Source organism: Barbatula barbatula, assembly GCF_947034865.1.
Source record: "Barbatula barbatula genome assembly, contig: scaffold_180, whole genome shotgun sequence".
NCBI classification, from domain to species: domain Eukaryota; kingdom Metazoa; phylum Chordata; class Actinopteri; order Cypriniformes; family Nemacheilidae; genus Barbatula; species Barbatula barbatula.
In genome coordinates this window covers 1-23,367 of record NW_027636863.1, presented here as the reverse complement: position 1 = coordinate 23,367, position 23,367 = coordinate 1, and the positions used below count along the sequence as shown (strand labels likewise).

The 23,367-nt window shown below is 40.3% G+C and overlaps 1 protein-coding gene and 1 pseudogene across 2 annotated transcripts; one reads left to right on the top strand and one right to left on the bottom strand.

Moving 5' to 3' along the window:
- The first annotated feature begins 6 nt into the window (after positions 1–6).
- LOC306890990 (PH and SEC7 domain-containing protein 3-like) lies at positions 7–12,974 on the top strand (annotated as a pseudogene). Its single transcript, XR_013788334.1, has 11 exons — positions 7–301; positions 376–456; positions 1,641–1,812; positions 1,974–2,063; positions 2,138–2,181; positions 2,252–2,423; positions 6,543–6,613; positions 10,165–10,310; positions 10,384–10,528; positions 11,857–12,003; positions 12,290–12,974. The product of XR_013788334.1 is annotated as a PH and SEC7 domain-containing protein 3-like (transcript).
- Positions 12,975–19,460: 6,486 nt separating this feature from the next.
- LOC306890989 (paired box protein Pax-8-like) lies at positions 19,461–23,359 on the bottom strand (the record flags this gene model as incomplete). The annotated part of the gene is given in 11 exon segments (XM_079488415.1): positions 19,461–19,531; positions 19,881–19,967; positions 21,006–21,107; positions 21,212–21,454; positions 21,666–21,756; positions 21,849–21,911; positions 22,104–22,228; positions 22,753–22,829; positions 22,950–23,147; positions 23,237–23,256; positions 23,258–23,359. Coding segments are annotated over 11 exon segments (1,179 nt in total), but the record flags the coding sequence as incomplete, so codon positions are not given.
- Between the last annotated feature and the right edge of the window lie 8 nt (positions 23,360–23,367).

Here is a 23,367-nt window from a genome sequence, read left to right as displayed (position 1 = left end):
AGTCTGAGCCATTACAGATGAAATCATTAGACCCAACAGAAGAACCACAGTGTTCAGATGAAACAGGATATTTGGATGACCAGAAACAACACAGTATGCTAACAGATGATGAGGTAAATCATGTCCCGATTGACGTTGTGAAGGAGGGGTGGGAGCAGGAGACTGTTCTGGACACTGTCTGTCCCCATATAGATGATAGTGTTAAGGTGATGGATCGGGCCGAGGCTCAACGATTGGCTGAGAGGCTTTACAGATTAGATGGTTTTAAGCGTACCGATGTGGTCAGACATCTGGACAAAGAGTAAGTGTTTATCTGTTACTCTGATAGAGTGTTGTATAAGTATAACATCCTGACCCATTTTCCTATTTTTTTAGCAATGAGTTCAGTCGTGCTGTTGGGGAAGAGTATCTGAAATATTTTGACTTCAATAATCAAAGTCTGGAGCAAGCTCTGCGGTAACATCTTATTTCATAATTTATTCCAAACTTTCACAATTCAAGAATTCATCTATTCAAGTGTGCTTTATTGTCGTTCCGCTACATGTGGAAACATACAGTGGAATGAAATGTCGTATCTCTCAGGACCACACTGTTACATATAGGGACATAAGGAAGTTACCAACGTATAAAAACAGTCTGAAAATGTACACCTACCTAACCGCTAGAGTAGGTAATCTAACTATAGACAGGCGCTGGCGGATAATCCGCGGGTCGGGCGGGTAAGGTAATAAAAAAGTACATTCTGATTAATTGAGGGTGGGTCGCGGGAGGATAAGATCAGTCATTAATTATGCTAATATTACCTACAGCATACTAAAATATGAACGTTTGTTAAATGCATTTTCATCAGGCAGACAGGCACTAATTTGCAGACTCTCGCGAGGATGGACGGCCCAGGGGTCGATTCTTAAAGAAATGGAGTAAAAAAAGGAGAATGAATTAAAATCTGCGTCAACTGCACCGTACATGGCTCCGATGTTTATTAGTTTATCCAGTCATTGCTTTGGGCTGGACTTTATAGTTTGTGTGTCTGTGTTGCAATGACAAGAAACAGCGATATTTGCATTAAAGTCTGAAAATGTAGGCAAATCTGAGCAAAGCCAAACTTTTGTTTAATAAATAATATTGTTTATTTAAAAGCAGCCTAAGATCTAAATATTATTAATCAGAGATGTGCAAATTAGCTCTAACGTCACGGACGCTGCTGTTGAAAACACAGACGAGCTCTGCGTTTTACACAAAGTTAAAAAGTAAAAGTTGATAAAAGAACTTGTGAAATATCATTATGATACACAGTTCAGTGTCATCAGTTTTGTCTAAAAGTATACAGAACGTTTGAACATTTTACACACCATTTACATGTGGCTGGGAGCAGGTTTACAATTATTTCATAACAACAAACATTTTCATGAATGAGGCCCATTGTGCATATGAAGATGGAACAGGGAACACTTGACTTTAGAAACTAAATGTGTCCGGTGCGCAAGATAAAAAAAGAGAGTTTACCACAACCCACTCATCCACTGCGGCACAATCAGTTTTGCACATATTCAACAGTGCAGTGTTACAAATTCATATGAAGATGTACAGGGCACAGTGAGTGTTTAATCGACAACTATTTTCTTTTACATGACTCTTAGGTCATTTCTGGAGGTTGTGGTTTTGATCGGTGAAACTCAGGAGCGAGAACGAGTCTTGCAGCATTTTTCCTCTCGTTTCCAGCAGTGCAATTCTGACACCTTCTCTTCATCTGGAGCCGTTCTTACGCTCACGTGTGCCGTAATGCTGCTCAACACAGACCTGCATGGACAGGTCAGTCTGATGTGATATGAATGATAACAAGCCTTCTGTAACTTGTGAAGGTCATATTTCACCTCAAACATGACCTGGACAGGTTTTTGTGAAATTCACCTGATTGATTCCTTCTGATTTGTAAGTGTAACTGTAGATTCTGTTTGCATCTGTCTGATCAGAATGTTGGCAAGCCCATGACACATGCTGAATTTGTATCAAACCTGGAAGGAATGAACAGTGGAGCGAATTTCAGCAAGGATTGTCTGAAGGTGCGAAAGCTGAATAATCTTCACGTTCACAGTTCTGTTTAAGTTCAGTAGTAATTTGTTCTGTTCATTTTCAGAGTCTGTACCACTCCATCAAAAGTGATCCGTTGCGGTGGGCCATGTGAGTAAATCAACAGTGATTTATATTGAAGCTCTGCTCTTCTGTGCATCTGATGTTTCTCTTTTTCTAGAGAGGAAGATGTTCTGGCCAAGTCCATGACGCTGGAGCAAGATTTAGAGCAGGATGGATCTCTGCGTTCAAAAAGTAACCCGTTCCAAGATCTTCCTCACAACAAGAGAGCCACTGTGTTCCAGAAAGGCTTTTGAAACGCAAAGCACACGCGGACATTGATGGCAAACGCAGTAAGTTGCTGTGTGAATAACAGAGTGCTATATATATACTGTGTATATATATATATATATATATATATATATACAGTATATCAATATGGCCATGTGATCTTTTAAAGTAGATTTGAATTCTATGGTTTAATGTATCAGGTCATTCAATTAAAAAGCACCTTGTCCCTACATTTGGTAAATACAGCATCAGATGGACAAAAACACATGATATGTTACACTGTGTGTTTCATTTATTTACCGGGGGAAAACATCCTGTGTAAAGGCAAATGTTTGGGCGGTTTGCAGGTCTGGAGTATTTAGGTGTGTGTTAACACAATAACAAGGTAGAAACACATCAGCAATGATCTTGAAGCAGTTCTTGCTTTTTTAATCAATAAAATATTATGTGAATTTTCCCAACAATTTCAAGTCTATAATTCTACAGTGGGGAAAATGAATATAGACAAATCTTCATAAACAATGTCCCTAGGACAGATAAGAGGGAAGATGTTGGGTTATAGGTCAAGGTGCATCTGTCTTTGGCAAAAACTATTACTAGACACTTTTATCCAAAGTGACTTCAAGTGCACATGTTTTTGTAATCTTTGTATGTGAGCTTCCTTGGAATCAAAACCACAAGCTTTGGCACTGCTAATAGAAGACTCCTCCAGTTTAGCTCCAGAAACATGACACATCATATCACCACAGATATCTCACACAAACATACGTGGTCAGATGATTTAGATTTTGCCTTGTTTACAGACACAGGACTGAGCCATTTGTCCAGCATGTTGGCTTAAAATTGTGTCATGCAATAGGACAATGATACCAAGCACACCAACAAATCTACAACAGAATTGCTGAAACTGAAAGGAATCAAGGTGTTGTCAATCTATGGCCAGTCAAAGTCCAGACCCTAACCTGATTCAAATGCTGTGACTGGACCTTAGAAGAACTGTAAATAAACAGTGCCCGGTTGGACCAAAACCCTTAAATGAGGGGATTTCACTAAGAGCTTTGCAATGTTTTTACTTTTACTGTCAAACCACTGCAATAGAGAAGAGTTTGCTACTGTCAGACCACTGCAATAGAGAGGAGTTTGCTACTGTCAGTCCACTGCAATAGAGAAGAGTTTGCTACTGTCAGTCCACTGCAATAGAGAAGAGTTTGCTACTGTCAGTCCACTGCAATAGAGAAGAGTTTGCTACTGTCAGTCCACTGCAATAGAGAAGAGTTTGCTACTGTCAGTCCACTGCAATAGAGAAGAGTTTGCTACTGTCAAACCACTGCCATAGAGAGGAGTTTGCTACTGTCAGTCCACTGCAATAGAGAAGAGTTTGCTACTGTCAGTCCACTGCAATAGAGAAGAGTTTGCTACCGTCAGACCACTGCAATAGAGAGGAGTTTGCTACCGTCAGTCCACTGCAATAGAGAAGAGTTTGCTACCGTCAGACCACTGCAATAGAGAAGAGTTTGCTACTGTCAGACCACTGCAATAGAGAGGAGTTTGCTACTGTCAAACCACTGCCATAGAGAGGAGTTTGCTACTGTCAGTCCACTGCAATAGAGAAGAGTTTGCTACTGTCAAACCACTGCCATAGAGAGGAGTTTGCTACTGTCAGTCCACTGCAATAGAGAAGAGTTTGCTACTGTCAGTCCACTGCAATAGAGAAGAGTTTGCTACCGTCAGACCACTGCAATAGAGAGGAGTTTGCTACCGTCAGTCCACTGCAATAGAGAAGAGTTTGGTACTGTCAGTCCACTGCAATAGAGAAGAGTTTGCTACCGTCAGACCACTGCAATAGAGAAGAGTTTGCTACCGTCAGACCACTGCAATAGAGAAGAGTTTGCTACCGTCAGACCACTGCAATAGAGAAGAGTTTGCTACCGTCAGACCACTGCAATAGAGAGGAGTTTGCTACCGTCAGACCACTGCCATAGAGAGGAGTTTGCTACCGTCAGTCCACTGCAATAGAGAAGAGTTTGCTACCGTCAGACCACTGCAATAGAGAAGAGTTTGGTACCGTCAGACCACTGCAATAGAGAAGAGTTTGGTACCGTCAAACCACTGCAATAGAGAAGAGTTTGCTACCGTCAGACCACTGCAATAGAGAAGAGTTTGCTACCGTCAGTCCACTGCAATAGAGAAGAGTTTGCTACCGTCAGACCACTGCAATAGAGAAGAGTTTGCTACCGTCAGACCACTGCAATAGAGAAGAGTTTGCTACCGTCAGACCACTGCAATAGAGAAGAGTTTGCTACCGTCAGACCACTGCAATAGAGAAGAGTTTGCTACCGTCAGTCCACTGCAATAGAGAAGAGTTTGCTACCGTCAGTCCACTGCAATAGAGAAGAGTTTGCTACCGTCAGTCCACTGCAATAGAGAAGAGTTTGCTACCGTCAGACCACTGCAATAGAGAAGAGTTTGCTACCGTCAGACCACTGCAATAGAGAAGAGTTTGGTACCGTCAGACCACTGCAATAGAGAAGAGTTTGCTACCGTCAGACCACTGCAATAGAGAAGAGTTTGCTACCGTCAGACCACTGCAATAGAGAAGAGTTTGGTACCGTCAGACCACTGCAATAGAGAAGAGTTTGCTACCGTCAGACCACTGCAATAGAGAAGAGTTTGGTACCGTAAGACCACTGCAATAGAGAAGAGTTTGCTACCGTCAGACCACTGCAATAGAGAAGAGTTTGCTACCGTCAAACCACTGCAATAGAGAAGAGTTTGGTACCGTCAGACCACTGCAATAGAGAAGAGTTTGCTACCGTCAGACCACTGCAATAGAGAAGAGTTTGCTACCGTCAGACCACTGCAATAGAGAAGAGTTTGCTACCGTCAAACCACTGCAATAGAGAAGAGTTTGGTACCGTCAGACCACTGCAATAGAGAAGAGTTTGCTACCGTCAGACCACTGCAATAGAGAAGAGTTTGCTACCGTCAGACCACTGCAATAGAGAAGAGTTTGCTACCGTCAGACCACTGCAAAAGAGAAGAGTTTGGTACCGTCAAACCACTGCAATAGAGAAGAGTTTGGTACCGTCAGACCACTGCAATAGAGAAGAGTTTGCTACCGTCAGACCACTGCAATAGAGAAGAGTTTGCTACCGTCAGACCACTGCAATAGAGAAGAGTTTGCTACCGTCAGACCACTGCAATAGAGAAGAGTTTGCTACCGTCAGACCACTGCAATAGAGAAGAGTTTGCTACCGTCAGACCACTGCAATAGAGAAGAGTTTGCTACCGTCAGACCACTGCAATAGAGAAGAGTTTGCTACCGTCAAACCACTGCAATAGAGAAGAGTTTGGTACCGTCAGACCACTGCAATAGAGAAGAGTTTGCTACCGTCAGACCACTGCAATAGAGAAGAGTTTGGTACCGTCAAACCACTGCAAAAGAGAAGAGTTTGCTACCGTCAGACCACTGCAATAGAGAAGAGTTTGGTACCGTCAGACCACTGCAATAGAGAAGAGTTTGGTACCGTCAAACCACTGCAATAGAGAAGAGTTTGCTGTAGTTATGAGATAGATCATACCTACAATTGACCACAATTTTCTATCGGCTGTCATAAGTCTCCAACGGAGTATTTCTATGTCTGAAAATGGGAGTCCTTATTGTCCTATGATACACGTGATAGCAGTCAATGTGTTTGAGAATTAAGGAGATTTTTTTAAGCTAAAAGAGTAACGTAAGAACTGTGTCGCAACACACAACAGAACTTAACGCTTAAGCAATACTTAGCAACAGCCTTAAGTGAACCCTTACGTTTCTTCTTGCAATTAATGGGTTAAGGGTACCCTAAGCCTAAAACCAAGGGGATTTCTTAATTTAAGGGTCTTCATGCATCTGGGCTCACATGAACACAAATAGCATTAAACTGAAGCAACATTGATCAGAAGAGAGAGCTGAAATAGATCATGGGGTGTTCTCAGCTTTGCACACAGTGTAATGTCTTTTGTGTTGTTGTTTTTCATTTGAGGTTGTATATATCTAATATTCAGACCTGTGTGGGGAGATCCTTTTTTATGTCCTTCCTGACACATAAAAATCATTGAATATAAAGAGGGTGTACTTTGTTTTTTTATACGACTGTATGCATATTAAATGTGTTTAATTCTCATGTACTGCTTTGTAGCTCCCTGGGGGAAGCGAAGCTGGAAGACGTTTTATGCCGTGCTGAAAGGAATGGTGCTGTACCTACAGAAGGTTTGTTTGCTTTGTGCTCAGTGGTTGATCATTGTGGTAGCAGCGCAAAAGGTTGTGGGTTCGATGCCCACAGAACACCCATACTGGTCAAATGGAAACCTTGAGTGCACTGAAAGTCAATTTGGATAAAAGTGTCTGCCAAATACGTAAATGTAAATATGTAAATGCTGAGATATCCATAAACTAAACAGAACTGAACTTGTCAGATAAGACAGACTAAGGACCAGAACTGAGAACCACAAGCTTTATTGATGTTCTATTGATTATTGATGCACAAAATAAGTCAATTAAGTAAACATTAAACATAAACAAGATTTTAAAAATAAGTGTCTTAATTCAATTCAATTCAACTTTATTTATATAGCGCTTTTCACAATTCGCATTGTTCCAAAGCAGCTTTACAGGGGAAAAAATAAACCCCCCCAAAAAAATTGTGTTTTATATAATAAATTCAATGATTCTAGTAAATAATATCTCATGTCAGCATCTCCCGGTGGTTTATTTATCATATTTAGCATGAAGTGAATGTTTGTCTGTAAAGATGTGTCTTTAATCTAGATTTAAATTGGGCGAGTGTGTCTGATCCTGGAATAATATCAGGAAGGTTATTCCAGAGTTTAGGTGCTACGTATGAGAAAGCTCGACCCCCTTTGGTGGATTTAGTTATTCTAGGTGTTATCAAAAGTCCTGAGTATATCTTCAATGCACTCTGCCAATTTGGATAGCTGGGAGGAATCATCTGGTCTTGATGAGATATATAGTATCATCTTAAACACTTTTTTAATATTCCCATATGGACACACTTTATTATAAGAGGTGATATTAAAATGCGCTTTCAGTTGATTATAACATGATCATATAGATAATTTCTATTCATCATTCCTGGTGAAGGAACGGTCTTCAATCACCACACCAATGCAAAATATATCAACATTATCTTGCATTGTAATGTTTAAAAAATTACTAATAAAATACATTAAACTACAATTCCTGCAAGAAATAGTTTAATCACAAGGTGACAACCGTGTCCTGCAAGAAATATCAATAATAAATTAATTCAAGTAGTAGAAGAAAACCTGAGCCCTGTAGGCCCAGAGAGGTATTGCAATATGTCGTAATACGTATGCATCAGAACCCGTGTGTGTACGCATATGATTTGAAGGAAGTAAACTTTGCAAGGGTGTGCATGTACACATAAAAAAAAGTATATCGCTGGCTTACCTTTACATTTAGTCATTTAGCAGACACTTTTATCCAAAGCGACTTAAGAGAGTTCAGGGAGCAATAAGCGATATGTCATACAAGAGCAATAGTACAATAGGTGCTAATACAAAGTTACTAGCTAGACCACTACCTGTTGAGAGAAAGAGAGAACGTTAGTGTACATTAAATTTTTTCTCATTTGTCTGTCAAGTTTTCACAGAAGAGATGTGTTTTAAGTAGTTTTTTGAAGGTTGTGAGAGATTGGGACCGCATTGGGAAGAATGTTCCACCAGAAAGGAGTTGTGAAGGAGAATGAGCGGGAAAGGGATTTATTAAAAGCAGGGTTCTTGATGGGGTGTAGGAGTGTAGTAGGGTGTGAAAGTATGCCGGTGCAGATCCAGTCATAGTCCTGTATGCAAACATCAGTGACTTGAATCTGATCGGGGCTTCAACCGGTAGCCAGTGGAGAGAAATGAAAAGGGGTGTCACATGAGCCTTTTTGGGCTGTTGGAAGAAGAGGCGTGCTGCTGCGTTTTGAACCAGCTGAAGTGGTTTGATAGCCTTTGCAGGAAGACCAGCAAGGAGAGCATTGCAGTAGTCCAACCTTGAAATGTCCAGGGCCTGGACAAGGAGTTTGCTCTGTGAGATACGGTCTAACCTTTCTAATGTTGAATAAGGCATATCGGCAGGATCGCGTTGTCTTTGCAATGTGATCATTGAAGGACAGCATTGAAGGACCTGGCTGATTCGGAGGGAGTGATTGTGGTATTGCCAAGTTGGATGGGGCGATCGTGTTGGACCGTAGGGTATGCCGGAAACACTAGTAGGCTTAACAGGGTTATATACAATACAGCCTCTTTTACTGTTTGGTGTTGTCACTCTATGCTTTATATTTGAAAGAATCTGCTCAAATAAATTTATAATTTTATGAATTATAATGCAAATGTAGTGGATTAGGTTTGAATTCCGTAAATATTTATTCTTCAGATTTAAATGTTTAACTTTTAAACTTCCTTTATTTAAAATCTCTGTTATTTTTTTACGGTAAATATTTTACTACAATTGTTAAGTAATTTTGCGCTTTTCTGGGCTCTTAGGCATCTACTCTCGAGATGTCTGAAATGTCTTTGGTCCAGCACCTGGATTCGTTTGGCCAACCAGAATCAAGATAACAGCTAACCGTGTCGTCTTTTTTTTGTCCTTGGGCCAACCAGAATCACGCGACGACTGCAAAGTGTCTGTCAAAGAGAAAATGCCGTTTATTTTTTATACAGGTCACCCGTGTGATGGAAACGACTAGGTTATGAGAGACAGTTGCTAGTCTCCCTTTCAAATTTCCACTTCTAAATCTCTCTGCCCTTCTCAATGAGTAAAGCACTTGGGTGCAATTGATATCGTCCACAGTTTCAGTCACTGCTGTAGTTTACAGATGATATTTAATCATTATTTTAGAGACAAATCAATTCACTTCATAATACGTTAATATGTCGTCAGGAGCCATGGGGATTACTTTTGTATCTGCTTTTTGACCCTTTTTTTAACAAAAGCTCTCATAACTCGCATCAATCAGGTCCTGCATTTTATCTCTCTTATTAACTTTCTCAACGTCAGTCCCGCACTTTATTTTCTCAATCCTACATGTTTTAAAACAAAAACAAAAACCTCAGATGTGCAAACGCGTTCCTTCCGACACGCATCCAGTTTGTATGAAAAGACAGAAAGACTTAGGAAGGTGCACCTCTCAGAAAACTTAAAGAAATTAAGATCATTTGGGATCGTGAGACGGGGGCAACGTATTTATTTTGAATGAAAATCCATATTTTTCCTGTAGCTTAAAATTGTTGTCATGTGATTAGCCGCTGCTCCATTATGTTTTGCACTTAAAAAACTTGTGCAGGCCAAAAGCCTGAAGAGAATCACAATACAACCCCCTCATACTGTGCACAAAGGGTGTTTCTCAGCCGCTTCTCACTCACAGCCTGCAAGTGCTCAAATGCATTTTCTGGATCATATTTGGCTTTGAACTCACACGGTACCGGTGACATAATAAAATGCTTTGAAGGCTGATGTTCTGAATATGGTAAGGGCCGTTATATTTCCGCCACATGCTCAAGGTATTCGGCCAATCACAACACACTAGGTAGCTGGCCAATCAGAGCACAGAGCACTTTTCACAAGGATGAGCTTTGTTAAAAATTGAGGCGTTTCAGAGAGGCGGGGCACAGAGGAGCAACAGTCATGCACAGTATGTGAGGATGTAAACACACTGTATTACACCAAATACACACAATCATGTTTGTTTCAACCGTCCAATATAACCCCTTTAAAGCTGTTCTCTGTTTGTTCAGGATGAGTATCAGATGGACTGGAAGAGCTCAGAGGAGGTGGTCAGTGTTCACCATGCCCTAGCCGAGCGAGCACTGAATTACACCAAAAAACCTCATGTGTTTCGTGTGCAGACGGCCGACTGGAGGGTTTTTCTCTTTGAGGCGACGTGAGTGTGTGTGTGTGCAGACGCTCTTCATCTCACATTACTGTATAAACTGAAGATTTCATTTATCTTGTAGTTCCACAGAGCAGATGAACTCCTGGATCGGGCGGATTAATCTGGTGTCTGCCCTTTTTTCCTCTCCTCCGTTTCCCGCTGCTGTGGGCTCTCAGAAGAGGTTCTGTCGGCCCATCCTGCCAGCCTCACAGTCCAACCTCACGCTGGTAACCGTCCTGGGGTGATTTGATGTGGGGTGTCTTTACATACACAGTATATTTTGTATGTACTACCTTTGATTAGATCTACTAAACTCTGCTTTAGTGTGCCAGGTGGATGGTATAATGTTCACTACCAACTGTCTGTCATCAAAGGAGTCCCTTTATGGAAGTCATCACAATCGGTGGCCATGTTTGTAATGCCTCCGGGCAGTTATTTCACTCATGCAACACTCAAGTCCTATCTACTTAAAAGGTCACAATAAAACAATGTATTTCCCAATAAGGCCTGAAGGTAGAGATTGTCATTTACATTTACATTTACATTTATTCATTTGGCTGACGCTTTTATCCAAAGCGACTTACAAGTAGTTTTTATACAGTGACACATTACTGCAGAGCAATCAGGGGTAAGGTGTCTTGCTCAAGGGCCCTTCAGTCATGACCTGCTGACACTGAGATTAGAACCAGCAACCTTCTGATCACAAGCCCAACGCTCTAACCATTAGACCACAACTGACCCATGAAAGTGCGGGGTGGAGAGGAGGTAACAGGATCACCCAAGGGCCTTGAGTCGGGATCCGAACTCGTGTCGCCGGAGTTGCAACAACCGACACAAACACATTTAGTTTTTAAACTTACATTACGCTAAAAAAACACTCAAAATGTCCAGCTTTATCTCTCGGGCATGTTGCAGACTGGCAGGTAGCTCATAACACTCCAAGGCAGTACTTCCATAGCTACTGAGCGTGTTGGGCGTTACGAAGTAATTCGTTACTGTAATTTAATTACTTTTCCCTTGAAAAAGTAGATTAAGTGATTACTCTTATTTTTTCGGAAATTTAATTACAGTTACTTCTGATGTGATTTAACTAAATACTGAGTAATATATTCAATAGAGGAAAAACATCAAAATTACAAGTCTAACCCTAAAATGTATACTTTAATGTATTCTTCTCACATTTGTATACTCTGGTCAGTTAATAAGAATAATTTGTGTAGATTTATATTATTTATTTGAATGAATTAAATTAGCTGTTCCATGTCTATCCTTGAATCATTTCTAATCAAGGTTGATGGAGAATATAAAAAGTAAATAGTAATGGGAAATGTAATACTTTTTGAAGAGAGTCATTTGTACAGTAATCTAATGACAATATTGAGTTTGTAATGAATAACTAGTTACACTGGTGATATCTTTAAAGTTTGGTAAACCTGTAGCCATGTAGCCTTCGATAAGATTTATGCATTTGTGACTCATTTACACTTGCTGTCAGTGTATCTTCATCACAGTGTCAAAGCTATTTCTGTGATATTTCTGATGTGTGTTTTACCAGGACAAGCAGCTGGAGTCACACACAGCCATGTTAGAGAATTTCCAGCAGGACCTGAACAACATCCAGCAGGAGGCGCCAGACGGCCGAAAGAATAAAGCCAGAGAATCAGAGGACCTAAGACAGAGAGAGGAGTATTTACAGTATGAGGTGTGTCAATGCTTTTAAATACTGGTGTCTAAATGAGTTTTTTGGTTAAACAAGTCAACTATTTACTTATAAGTACATAAAAGAGTTTCTATCTCTAGTTTACAATGCATTATTGTCACAGACGGAAGATGTGAGCAGATAAAATGGCTAGTTAGAAGATAGGAAGCTTATTCTGATAAATGTGATTTACACAGCAGGTTCTGTGCATCCTTCAGTGCCATCCTAGCGTATTGCAGCTGTATCATGTTAAAGTCAATGTTTCATGTTTTTGTTTGTTTTTTTGCAGAAGTCTCGTTATGAAGTCTATGTGAAAATACTAGAAGACTGGCAGAGTGTAGAAAAGTGTCAGTCGACGGTTGAAGACAAACTGAACGTGTTTGATAAGGGATTGTGGAGAGGAGAGATGAATGGAGAGGAGGATGAGACCGAGGGCATGATGAAGCGATCTCTCTCCAGCCCGTCTCTGGAGTTAGAAACACCTGCTCAGCCTGTAGTGAAGGTCAGGCGAAACATCTCTGAGAGACGCACCTATCGAAAGATCGTCATTCCACGTCGCAATAAAGAGCTTTGAGGGGAAAGAAAGTGTCAAATAACAAAGAAAACGGTCATAACATTTCATATTTTTACTTAACGTATGTTCAATGCAAGTTATAAAATAATGACAATTCTAGCTGGTGATGCGTTCTATACTGAATGTTCACACGTACTCTTCATTTTCACAGTTCATAATGACCACAGGCAGGTTAGTTTTCCCTCTTTATACATTCATGAGGGTTTAGTTTGTGTTTCTTTTACAGAATCCAGCCCACTGAGACTGTAAACAGTATTATTATCATTATTATTATTATTATTGCTGGGATAAGGGATGGGTTTTTGGACTGTGAATGCAACACTTTAGTCAAAATCTGTCTGTTACATTCCTCTTAAACTTATTTAGAAATGTTATATTTTGCTGATAAAGAGACATTACTGAATGGCTCTTGTCTGGACGTCTCATGTAAGCAGCCCATTCTCATGTTGTTTGATGGATTGGGCCCTCGGGCTCTGCTAGTCCTCAGGATGTGTCTGCTTGATAAAGATATCAGATAAATGCTGTTGATATGTAAACAGATTGAGAGGAAACAATCAAAGTTTCAGTGAGTCAGAAAATGACTGAAAGCCATGCCCCCCCCCCCCATCTGACACAGCAGCTTAAGTACAAATGGTCTCCAGTTTTCAGCATAATAATGTTATTCTTGAACAAATATAACATCATTAATGGTATTGTCATTAACCATATAATAACATAGAACTGCATAGCATCTGTTCATGCATATGTATATTATTATTGGGACTGAGTTGGTCTATAAGCTGCTAAAAACTTTTGGCTTTACAAACTTTCAAAAATGTCACTTGCAATGTAGTAAAATGTAATGAATGCATTTTATGTTGTCTGTAACCCATTTTGAGTTTAAGCCTATAGCTGAAATGTTAGAGGTGTCTTGATCGAAAACAACTTGCACAAGATTATCTAGAAATATCAATTTATATTGCGCTTTGTTGTGTTTTGCAAGTATGTTTTTTAAAACGACTTAAATAGTCTAATTTAACTAAGGCCTAGCCCTGGTTTAAACTAATCCCCTTTATCCACGAAATTCTGTTAGAGAAAGAAGCTTTTGGCTTCGATAACATGAGGCGCTGGTGAGAGAATTTTGAATAAGTTTGAAGCGTTTGCATGTTTGAGTTTGGCTGTCTGTGCAGCGTCGGATGAGGTCATGACCAAACCACAGCGTGACGTCTGTGGAGCGAGCTTCAGTCACCCTGTTTTTGAAGTGTTTGTTTCTGCCCTTCTGTCTGGCTGAAGAGTTTTGCGGCTGGTTGAGTAACTAAAAAGGCAACAGTAAGATTTCTTCATTAAGAACCCTTATAGCAGTTCTTTAACATTCCTGTGATACCAACACTTCTGTTTCTTAGTTCCTTTGGATTCCTCTTCGCTGCTCCTGTCATATATATATATATATATATATATATATATATATATGTGTGTGTGTGTGTATATATGTATATGTATGTTGCCTCTGCGAAGTGCATCAAAATTCTTTAATGTATGGGTAACCGTGGCTTATCCTGCTTATTCCATTGATCAGACGGGTGAAAATGACATTTATTTTAGTCCGTTCATTTTAAATGTTGATCAAACTGACTGGAACTGCATTAAACAGTTTTCAAACAGAAAACGACAATCGAGTATTTAAAACGGACCATGGTATATACAGTATATATATATATATATACAGAGAGAGAGAGAAAGAGAGGTTTATATATTATTAAATATTACTATTGAATTAGATATATTTCTGCTTTTATTATCATATCTCCGTCATCTGGTCTTGTTGTCTTTTTTCTTATTGGTCTGAGGTTTTAGCCAATGTGAGAAACAAAAGTTCTTTTAAAGGTGGTTTTGCTGTTGATCTTTACCTTTTTGGCTTGACTCAAATAAAGAATGCAATAGTTCACATCAGCATTAAGTGGATTTCATATTCCACAGGCTCTTTCTTGTATATGGGTTTACCTTCCTTTTTTTTAGCTGATCTTGGTCAAGTGTTGGCGTCACGACAATGTTCTGTCAGTAAGTGTTTGTTGTGCTGGTTTGTGTCTCTGAGCGTCCGTCTCACTTGTGACCTGAGTTTGCTTTCTGAGTTGGGTTAGGTCACACTCAACGTCGCCTGAAGAGAAATTCAATATCATGCTGCATTCTTGACTCTGGCAAAGTAAAACATAACATTTTTCATAACATTTAAAGCCCATTTCAGTCCCTAACTACAGAGGCGAGTAACATTAAGGATGAAACGTAATTAATATTGCAAGTAAATGTTTTACAGATATGGGATTATTCAGTGCCCCCAAATCCTACCGCTTTTATTTATTCTATGTTTCTAACATCACCAGTAAATATTCTTGTTTTGAGAAATGAAACCGTACAGACATTTTCTGTACAAATCATTCCCTATGTTCCCTCATAACATTCTGTTGATTCACACACTAGTGAAGGTTTTCGTGGAAAATAAAATGGAGGACTCTGGACTTTGAAGACAATATACAAATGCAGAGTCAAAAGTTCAGACTACATTACCTGAGGGGCTTCATTTGATACCTCACACAATCTGACTTGTGTGTTTGTCTTTGTGCATTGTGCTTTTGTGAATGACCCATCGTGCCTCTGAGGAACATTTAAACATCTCATAACTTTTTTATGTCCCCAAACTTTTTAACAGTTTATCACAAATGAATCGCTGTTTACGGATGTTATGTATAATTGAGCTGCTGAAATCATCCATGAATGAGGTTTCTTGGTTTATTCAGTCAATCTGGGTTAAGTACTTCTGTCAAAGCTTCAAAGACCCCAACAGACTGAAGAAGGCACAACCTCATGATTTCAGGCGACACCGGCTCTTCATCTATTTGTGCAGACAAATATTGTCTACACAACAATTCTGAGGGGACACAGTTTATTGTTGACCAAATGTAGAATAGTATAAATGTTTGGTCTGTTTCTCTAACGCACACAAAGGGCAAACTATTGTTTAGTTTAGTTTAGTTACAGTCTGCCTCGTATTTGGCTCTTGTGATGACAGTCACACATGCCCACACACTCCTGTCCCTGACTCATTCTGTGCCAGCCCCATTCTGAGATGCTTTGTCCTCTCTCAGCTGTTCCGGCCCGGTGCCCGTATTGTGCCGCAGAACTCATTACTGGCCGACCGACAGGCCGAGCGTCATGCTAATAGGGCTACAGTCGCCCTGGGCGAGAGAGAGGGAGGGGTAACGGTGTGAATGAGGCAGAAAGGGGCTGTTAAAAGAGATGGGGAGAATGTATTATCAGTGTCTATATGGCCACACACTCTTGTTTCTCACTCTCTTCGGATTTCAGCAGAACATCGCTCTCGATACGATAGTTAGGTGGTGGGCAGAGGCCGCTTGGAATTGCAGGCTGGTGACATGAAATAATGTTTTGTCATTTGTGCCTCAACTAAACCTTGTGCCAGTGGCGGCCGGCCAATAGAGGGCGCTAGGGCGCCGCCCCCCTTAAGCCACAAAAAAAAAAAAAATTAAAACAATTAAAACAAAAATAGTAATAATAATGAGAAAAACATCAGTATGTCAATATTTGTGTGTTTTAAATATGGAATGCACCCAGTAATACATGTAAAATATGATACAAAATCATATTTGCAACCTTTCCTCTGCCTGTCTGACCGCTTCATCAGCTCTGGGGCGATAGAGAAAGCGCCCCAAGGAGGCGGGTCTATGTAGCAGTTAAGCCAATTGCTAATTTAAGATATGAATGTATGACATAAAATTTAGCCAATCAGCGTTCTTAAATAGAATCCAAGAAGGGCGATCATTTTATCGCCCCAAGCCCTGATAAAATAAGGACTGGGCTCTAGGGGCGCCATTTTTACTAAACGACAATGGCGAGCGCGGACGTTACTCCTCCAAGACCCAACCCTAACTCGGTGAAATCTCTCCTCCAAGATCCGTTTGAGTGGAGAACTTTGTCGGAGAAAGTTCGGGTGAAAGAGCTGGGCCCAGATCAACCTGACCTCTCAATCAAACAGCAGGCTAGCGAAAAAGGGAAGCAGTATATGCGCGGCTTCTCCCGTAGCTTCACACACACACACGTTTCTTTGTATATAGTTGACCTTAGCATAAAAATCATTCAGTTATATATGGTACTCTAAAAAATGTTAATAGTGTGTTTGCTAATATTACTGTATATATGTTTTGTATCAATTAATTGTTGCAGTTCTGGAGCACATTAACAATTAGTTACATTTAGTTTGATCATAAAATACTTTATGCTATTCTTCCAGTCAAAGGTTTGAGTTCAGCCACTTGATATCCATTTCTATATTATACATCCTTTATACAGTGTAAGAATTCCTATAAACTTTATAATAATTTAATGTTATTGTCCACTTTCCACTCTGTTCTGACAGCATGCATATTGTGTTGCCTATTTACTACCAATGGCACCAACAGCCTTTCCAAAAGATGTTACTTATATGTAGAAATAGTCAATTGTTTACAAGTTCAGTTTAAATGCAAATAAAAGGCTTGTGTTTGTGCATCATGATGTTTATGTTTTTGTGTACGAATGCCTCAACTTTTTAATATTGGCATTAAATAATTACTGACTATTTCACTGAGCACTGCTGTCCTGCAGTTTGTGTTAAATTTTATTGCGATGGTTACGGAAACAAAAAAGTATGGCACAGCCCCACCGAGAATATTTTTCACCAGCCGCCACTGCCTTGTGCACACACACACACACACACGTGTTGGGTTTGCATGTTTACCATACTCATAAAGATTTTTATACTGTATGTTGTATCCTGTAACCCTCACTTTAACCCAACCATCACACAAATCTGCATTTTTACATTTTCAATGAAGCATCATTTAGTTTGATTAATAAGCAGTTTGAATGGTGGGGACAGCTTGCTGGTTCCACAATGGATAGAAACTTACACACACACACACACACACACTTTTCTTAGCCTATTTGATATGTGCACTTGAAAACAGAAGTTTGCATGTTTTCATTGATATGTCTCACAAGTGCGTTTGACCGAAGGGACTTATGTAACAGTTTGACATGACACACAACACAAGGAAAGAGCATCTTCTCCACTTAAAGACTGGGAAAAAACGGATAATTCATGTTTAAGGAAAAAATTGTTGAAATTATTGTTAAGCATGTTTGCACGTGTTGTGTTAAGTTTATTAAGAATATGTCATCAGCCGAAGCTTGTCAAAGCCCATAGGAAGAGATAGTTCTTTGGGTTTATTCCCTGTGAAAAAGTGATCAAATCAAAACGTCGTGTCAACATAATTTATTTTGATGAGTTGTAAAGTAAAATAACATTTCAGACATTTCAGCTTGTTTTTACAGTAGCTTTAGTTACGTTATCCACTAAGGAATCACTATAGACAATCTGTAAAATTATAAGTTGAAATGAAGCCACTTTGGTTTAAACTAAACCTATAAAAAATGTATTTACATTTTTACAGTGTTGTTGTGTGTAATTCGGTGTTTTTTAATAATCGGTTATGTTGTGCAGCAGTATTACAACGATAAAAATACATTATTAGACCTATATGTAAAACTAAAATGTAAATATTTTTTACGAGAACCAGTAAAATCAAAGAAAACAAGTTGTTATTTCATTATGAAATGATGTATTCTGAATGTTTTTAAAGTGATTATACATATGCAATACAATAATGTTGTGTAATTCCTCACGCGCAGTGGATGCAGGTGCGCGAGCTCGTTAAAGCGCCATTATAAAGAGTCGAAAAATGATTGCGAATAAAAATACGCGATGCAGAAAATAAAAGAGGAAATTAAACAGATGCGCATGTTTTCAGGATCATTGCTTTTGTCCCTTTCGTGTGTAGCCTACTGTTGAACTGCTGACTGGCGAAAAAATGCCTCATAAAACGTTTTTCGACAGGAAAACAGTAGAAACGCCGCGTGATCTGCAACTATATTAGTCGTGTAAATATGAGGGATGATTGACACAAATGAAATGAAGAATAATCATCCACGCGGTCTATATTAATCACTTCAGCCTGAGCTAATATGATAGATTTACTATTTATGTGCAAGACTAATTGAGGAAAGACGAGGCATTGGACTTTTATCATGCTTTATTTAATGAAAATAATTCTGTAGAAATGATTCATTTAATATAATAGACATTTCAATAAAACTTAAGATGTAAATCTCTCGTCCAATCACAAAAATCAAAGCATGACAATGAAACTCTGGAGACACATCCTGACAGCTTTATTTATTAAGTGTAAAATAAATGTTGTTTTATCTTTTTTCCTTTTTGTCAAACCCAGTACCAACTTTTACACGTGTTGTATGGTATGGAAATCCATTCGTTTGCTTTGACAATTAATGTTCAAATGAGACAATAATATCATCATGTAAGAGTAAACATTGTGTGCTTTATATTTCATTTAAATATCGGAAGTAAGGTGCTCTTTCCCTTTTAAATACCTGCTCAGAAGATTCCTTTTTTATTTTTTAGAATGATTTTATTTTGTATTGGTTATTTGTTCAGGGTTTGCGTGACACTTGCTAAACATAATCTATGATGAAAAGCACGTCTGTTCATGAATGTATATGTATAAAACAGTTTGCTACAGTCTTTGGCTATCAGAACTATAAATACTTAGTGACTGGGATTTGTCTACTTGATCAAAATGTAAACTTGTGTGGTTTGTAAATCGTCTTCAAACCGGCTGTGAACACAGAAAATAAATATTTTTACAGGCAACAAAAGGTATCGTCCGTGAATATGCTCGCTTGCTTCACACGCCTAATGGCTTTCTTTTTCTGCACTCCATTGTAAAAAACTAAATGTCTTTTCTTTTCTTCTTGGGTCTGAAGTGGTTTTCTGTCACTAGAGATGGTCGTATGCGGCAGTGGACGGAGGTGCGGCTCTCGAGGCAGAGCTGTAGTAATATGGAGAACCTGCAGGGGGCGACAGTGATTCCAGATTACCAACACTATACAGATGCGTTATGTTAGGCTACTTTACATTGTTGAAATAAGCACAGGTCATTTTTTATCACCGGCTAAAGGGTTAATGGCTGTCTTGTGACGGAGGAACTATTTGTTTCCACAGAAAGGCTTAGTAGCCTAAAGCCACGGTGCAAATCTACTTCATATCATGTGTGTTATAGAGGACATGTGACTGAAACTTTATGCAGCGGCTGAAGGTCACCACAGTCTCTTTTTGGGTTGTATATAAAGACTAGACGTCACGTTATGCTAATAATAACCATTTAAAGAGCCACATAAGACATTTTCAAGTCCTTACCTAATATACTGGAGTTGGTGAATCTCCACGCGTCACTGTAGGAGGTGTATGATGGGTGACTGTAGCTCTGGCCTGTGTACTCTGGACCTACATGGACACATTCAACAAACCACATCATTAATTCATCGATACACCAGTAGATTTACAGAAAAGCTCTTTACGTGAATTCCATTTCCTGGGAATTGAAACTTAGTAATGAAATAAATGTAAATTTGTTTCTGGTTCCACGGAGATGACAAAATAATATGACTGGATGAACTTTATTCACATTGGAAAGGTTTAATAAAATGTCGAATGTATGTCTGTCCGAGGGCGTGTTTGCGCTTTGGGCTGCTTGAGTTCTAGCACATCATTTACCCGACGGTTAGAACGGCTTGTAAACCATTAATCCATTGGCTGTTCACTGGTGCGTACAGTCAGACTCCTTCAGCGTCCTACATCCCTCTCACTTCCTCACACCGCCATTCTTTTTTTAAACATTCCAATATCTAATTGGTAATTATGGGAGCCGGATTGAACCCCCGCATTCACTGAGTAATTGTGTATGAACGTTTCTTCTCAGTGAGGCCACCAGAAAAATAATAAATCACAGCCTCTCATTTCGCGCATCGCAGGGCAGATTTCATATGGGAAAAGAAAAGCGCTTCACACCCTCGGCAGCTCCATCAGGCACTTATTTCTTGCATTTTTTCTACCATAATGCATACATTGCATTGATGCTAAACTCTTTTTTCATATAGATTGTGCCTTTCATCTGCATGATTTCTGCTTCAACCCCGTTTCTCTTTCTTCTCGTAGCCCCGAGGGGCCTCATAGTTCCTGTTGCTCTGTGTGGTCGCTGTGGGTGCAGGCAGCAGGGCGGAACACTTGCTCTCCTTCCAACCCCCCCGGACCTTCTCTGCCACCCAGGCAAAGCAGCTACTGATTAACCCACCCGTCCGTCTGTTAATCTCTAAACCAGCCACTCAAATCCACTTCATTTATGTACTCATGAGGACGTCAATGTTCCTGTTTGACATTTTGGTTTGTAGTTTTTAGAACCTCAGTCAGAGTCAGGGAGCAGATAGCCTGGTGTGAGAAGTAATTCCTGTGCTGATACTGCAGTGTTGTTTTGAGTTTTCTCACCTGCGACCATCCCTGTGATGGTGGACGCCGAGAAACCCGTCTGAGCGGCAGAGGGAATGTGTGGAGGGTAGCCGGGCAACATTGAGCTCGTCACATCTCGTCCTAAAAGAGTTCATAGAAGCGCTTATTAGATACCAGAGAACCGAGCCTTTCGCACAACATCTGGGTGTAACGCTGACACGTGTCGGCGACAGATGAAGCTTTACCTGCGATGAAGGGTGAGCTGCTGAACTGCCCATGCACAGGGCCATGATGGGACAATGAGTTGAAGCCATGAGAGAAATGAGCTGAACTAGTGCAGCTGGCACCGATGGACACTGACGAGGGAGCGGAAATGGAAGTGAGCTCCAGGAAAGCGGAATTAGCCATGATGTTGGGGGAGGGGCTCGAGCCGTGCAACTCAGGTGACATTTCCTGTTTTAGACAGAGTGGGAGGGGCTGTAGGGGTTCTGAAGCGGAGCAATGGGTTTGACAGACAGGTGAAAGAAAGTTATGAAAGTTACTTGATGAGAAACTGAATGGGTTACAATCATTACAATGAGCAGACACGCTGAATGAGGATGTACAAGAAAAGTGCATGAATGACATACAGTGATTGTGCCTTTTGCTTTGAAACAAGCACCTAAAGTAAAAAAAGAACACACAAACGATCATTCATACCTGAGACCACCGCGTAACCTTGATGTGCTGTTAGGTTTCGGTTTTTACCATCATCTAAACCGGCGTTGATGAGCGAGAAGGGGTACAGCGACTGCACAGATATGTCAGAATATCAAAAGCATGTCCTCGTCCATTTATTCTCCTGCTGTGTTTGATTTGATCAGCAGGACTGCGTCTTTGTACCTGTTCTGTCTTCCCGCCCGCGTCGGAATTGTAGTGGTGACGTTCAAAGCCGCAGTCCAGATGCTGAGAGGGAAAGTGGTCGGTTCTTAACTGTTTTCTGGGTGCACCACTGCTGCCCTGTGAATCCACGCTATGCCGACAGCTCTCCTGGTCACCTGACAAAATGCATTGTGTATTTATTGATCAACAAAGATTGTCCTTGTAAGAAAAGTGTTTTAGCTCTCATTTCCCATGATGCACTAGTGAAACACTCACTGTCATCATGGCTTCTTTGCCATCGCTGTTGGTCTGCGGTATGCCCAGCAGGCCGCTGATGGAGTAGGTGGAGCCCAGAGAATCTGACTGGGGAGATTCTGGAGGGGTGACAGCTGAGCTGGGAACTATGAGAAATCCAAGAGACAGCATTATAACCTCATGGCATCAAAGGATTATTCACCCAAAAATTTAAATTCTGTCATCATCTACTCACCTTCGAGTTGTTCCAAATCGGTTAAATTGTCTTTGTTCTGATGAACACAGAGAAAGATACTTGGACGAATGCTTATGACCAAACAATTTTTGGACCCCATTGACTGCCATAGTAGGAAAATATTCTCTATCATGTCTTTGTTCTGTTGAACACAAAAGAAGATATTTTGAAGAATGTAGGACAGCAAAATGTTCTGGGACTCTTTGGACTGCCATTGTCGTTTTTCCTACTATGGCAGTCAATGGGGTCCGAGAACTGTTTGGTTACAAGCATTCGTCCAAATATCTTTCTCTTTGTTTAACCAAACAAAGACATTTCTACAGGTTACGGACAACTAGACAGCGAGTAATTCATGACAGAATTTTCATTTTTGGGTGAACTATCCCTTTAACTGTAATGAATTTTTGGATTGAACTGTAAGGCGTTTATTCTTACTCAGTGTGTGTCCAGGACTCAGACCTTTACTGTCCAGAGGAAGATTAAAAGGCTGCTGAACTTTTGTCCGAATAATTCTGTAAAACGACAAACAAGGGCAACTGTGAGACTGGCTTGGTTCAGTTGAAGTTAATGTATCAGAATGTGGTTTGTGAATCTGTACGTTGAGATTTCACATTTGAGGTTAAAGTTCATACCTGTTGATGGAGCTGACGCTGGGTACAGTGTCCCCGTCACAGACGCCCTCCGCCAGAAGTCTGTCTCTGATTTCCCACGCAAACATGGTGGGGTTCTGGCGCTTGTAGTCTGCAATTTTCTCCACTACTTTTGGAGTTGCAACTTTAGGCTTTGATCCCCCAATGACTCCTGGTTTAATGCTGCCAGTCTCGTAGTACCTGACAAAGAGATCTCCATTAAAACAAAGCCTGTGTTTCACCATGTGATGTGTTTAATGTCTCGGTTTAGTCTCGTCTGGACCGCTTACCTGCCCAGGATCTTGCTGACCGCAGCCGTGACTGACCCGCAGCTGGCGGGAGATGTCGCAGGGTCTCACGCCCTGGTGTGCCATGTCCACAATCCTCTGCCGGATGACTTCCGGAAGCGGCCGTCCATTCA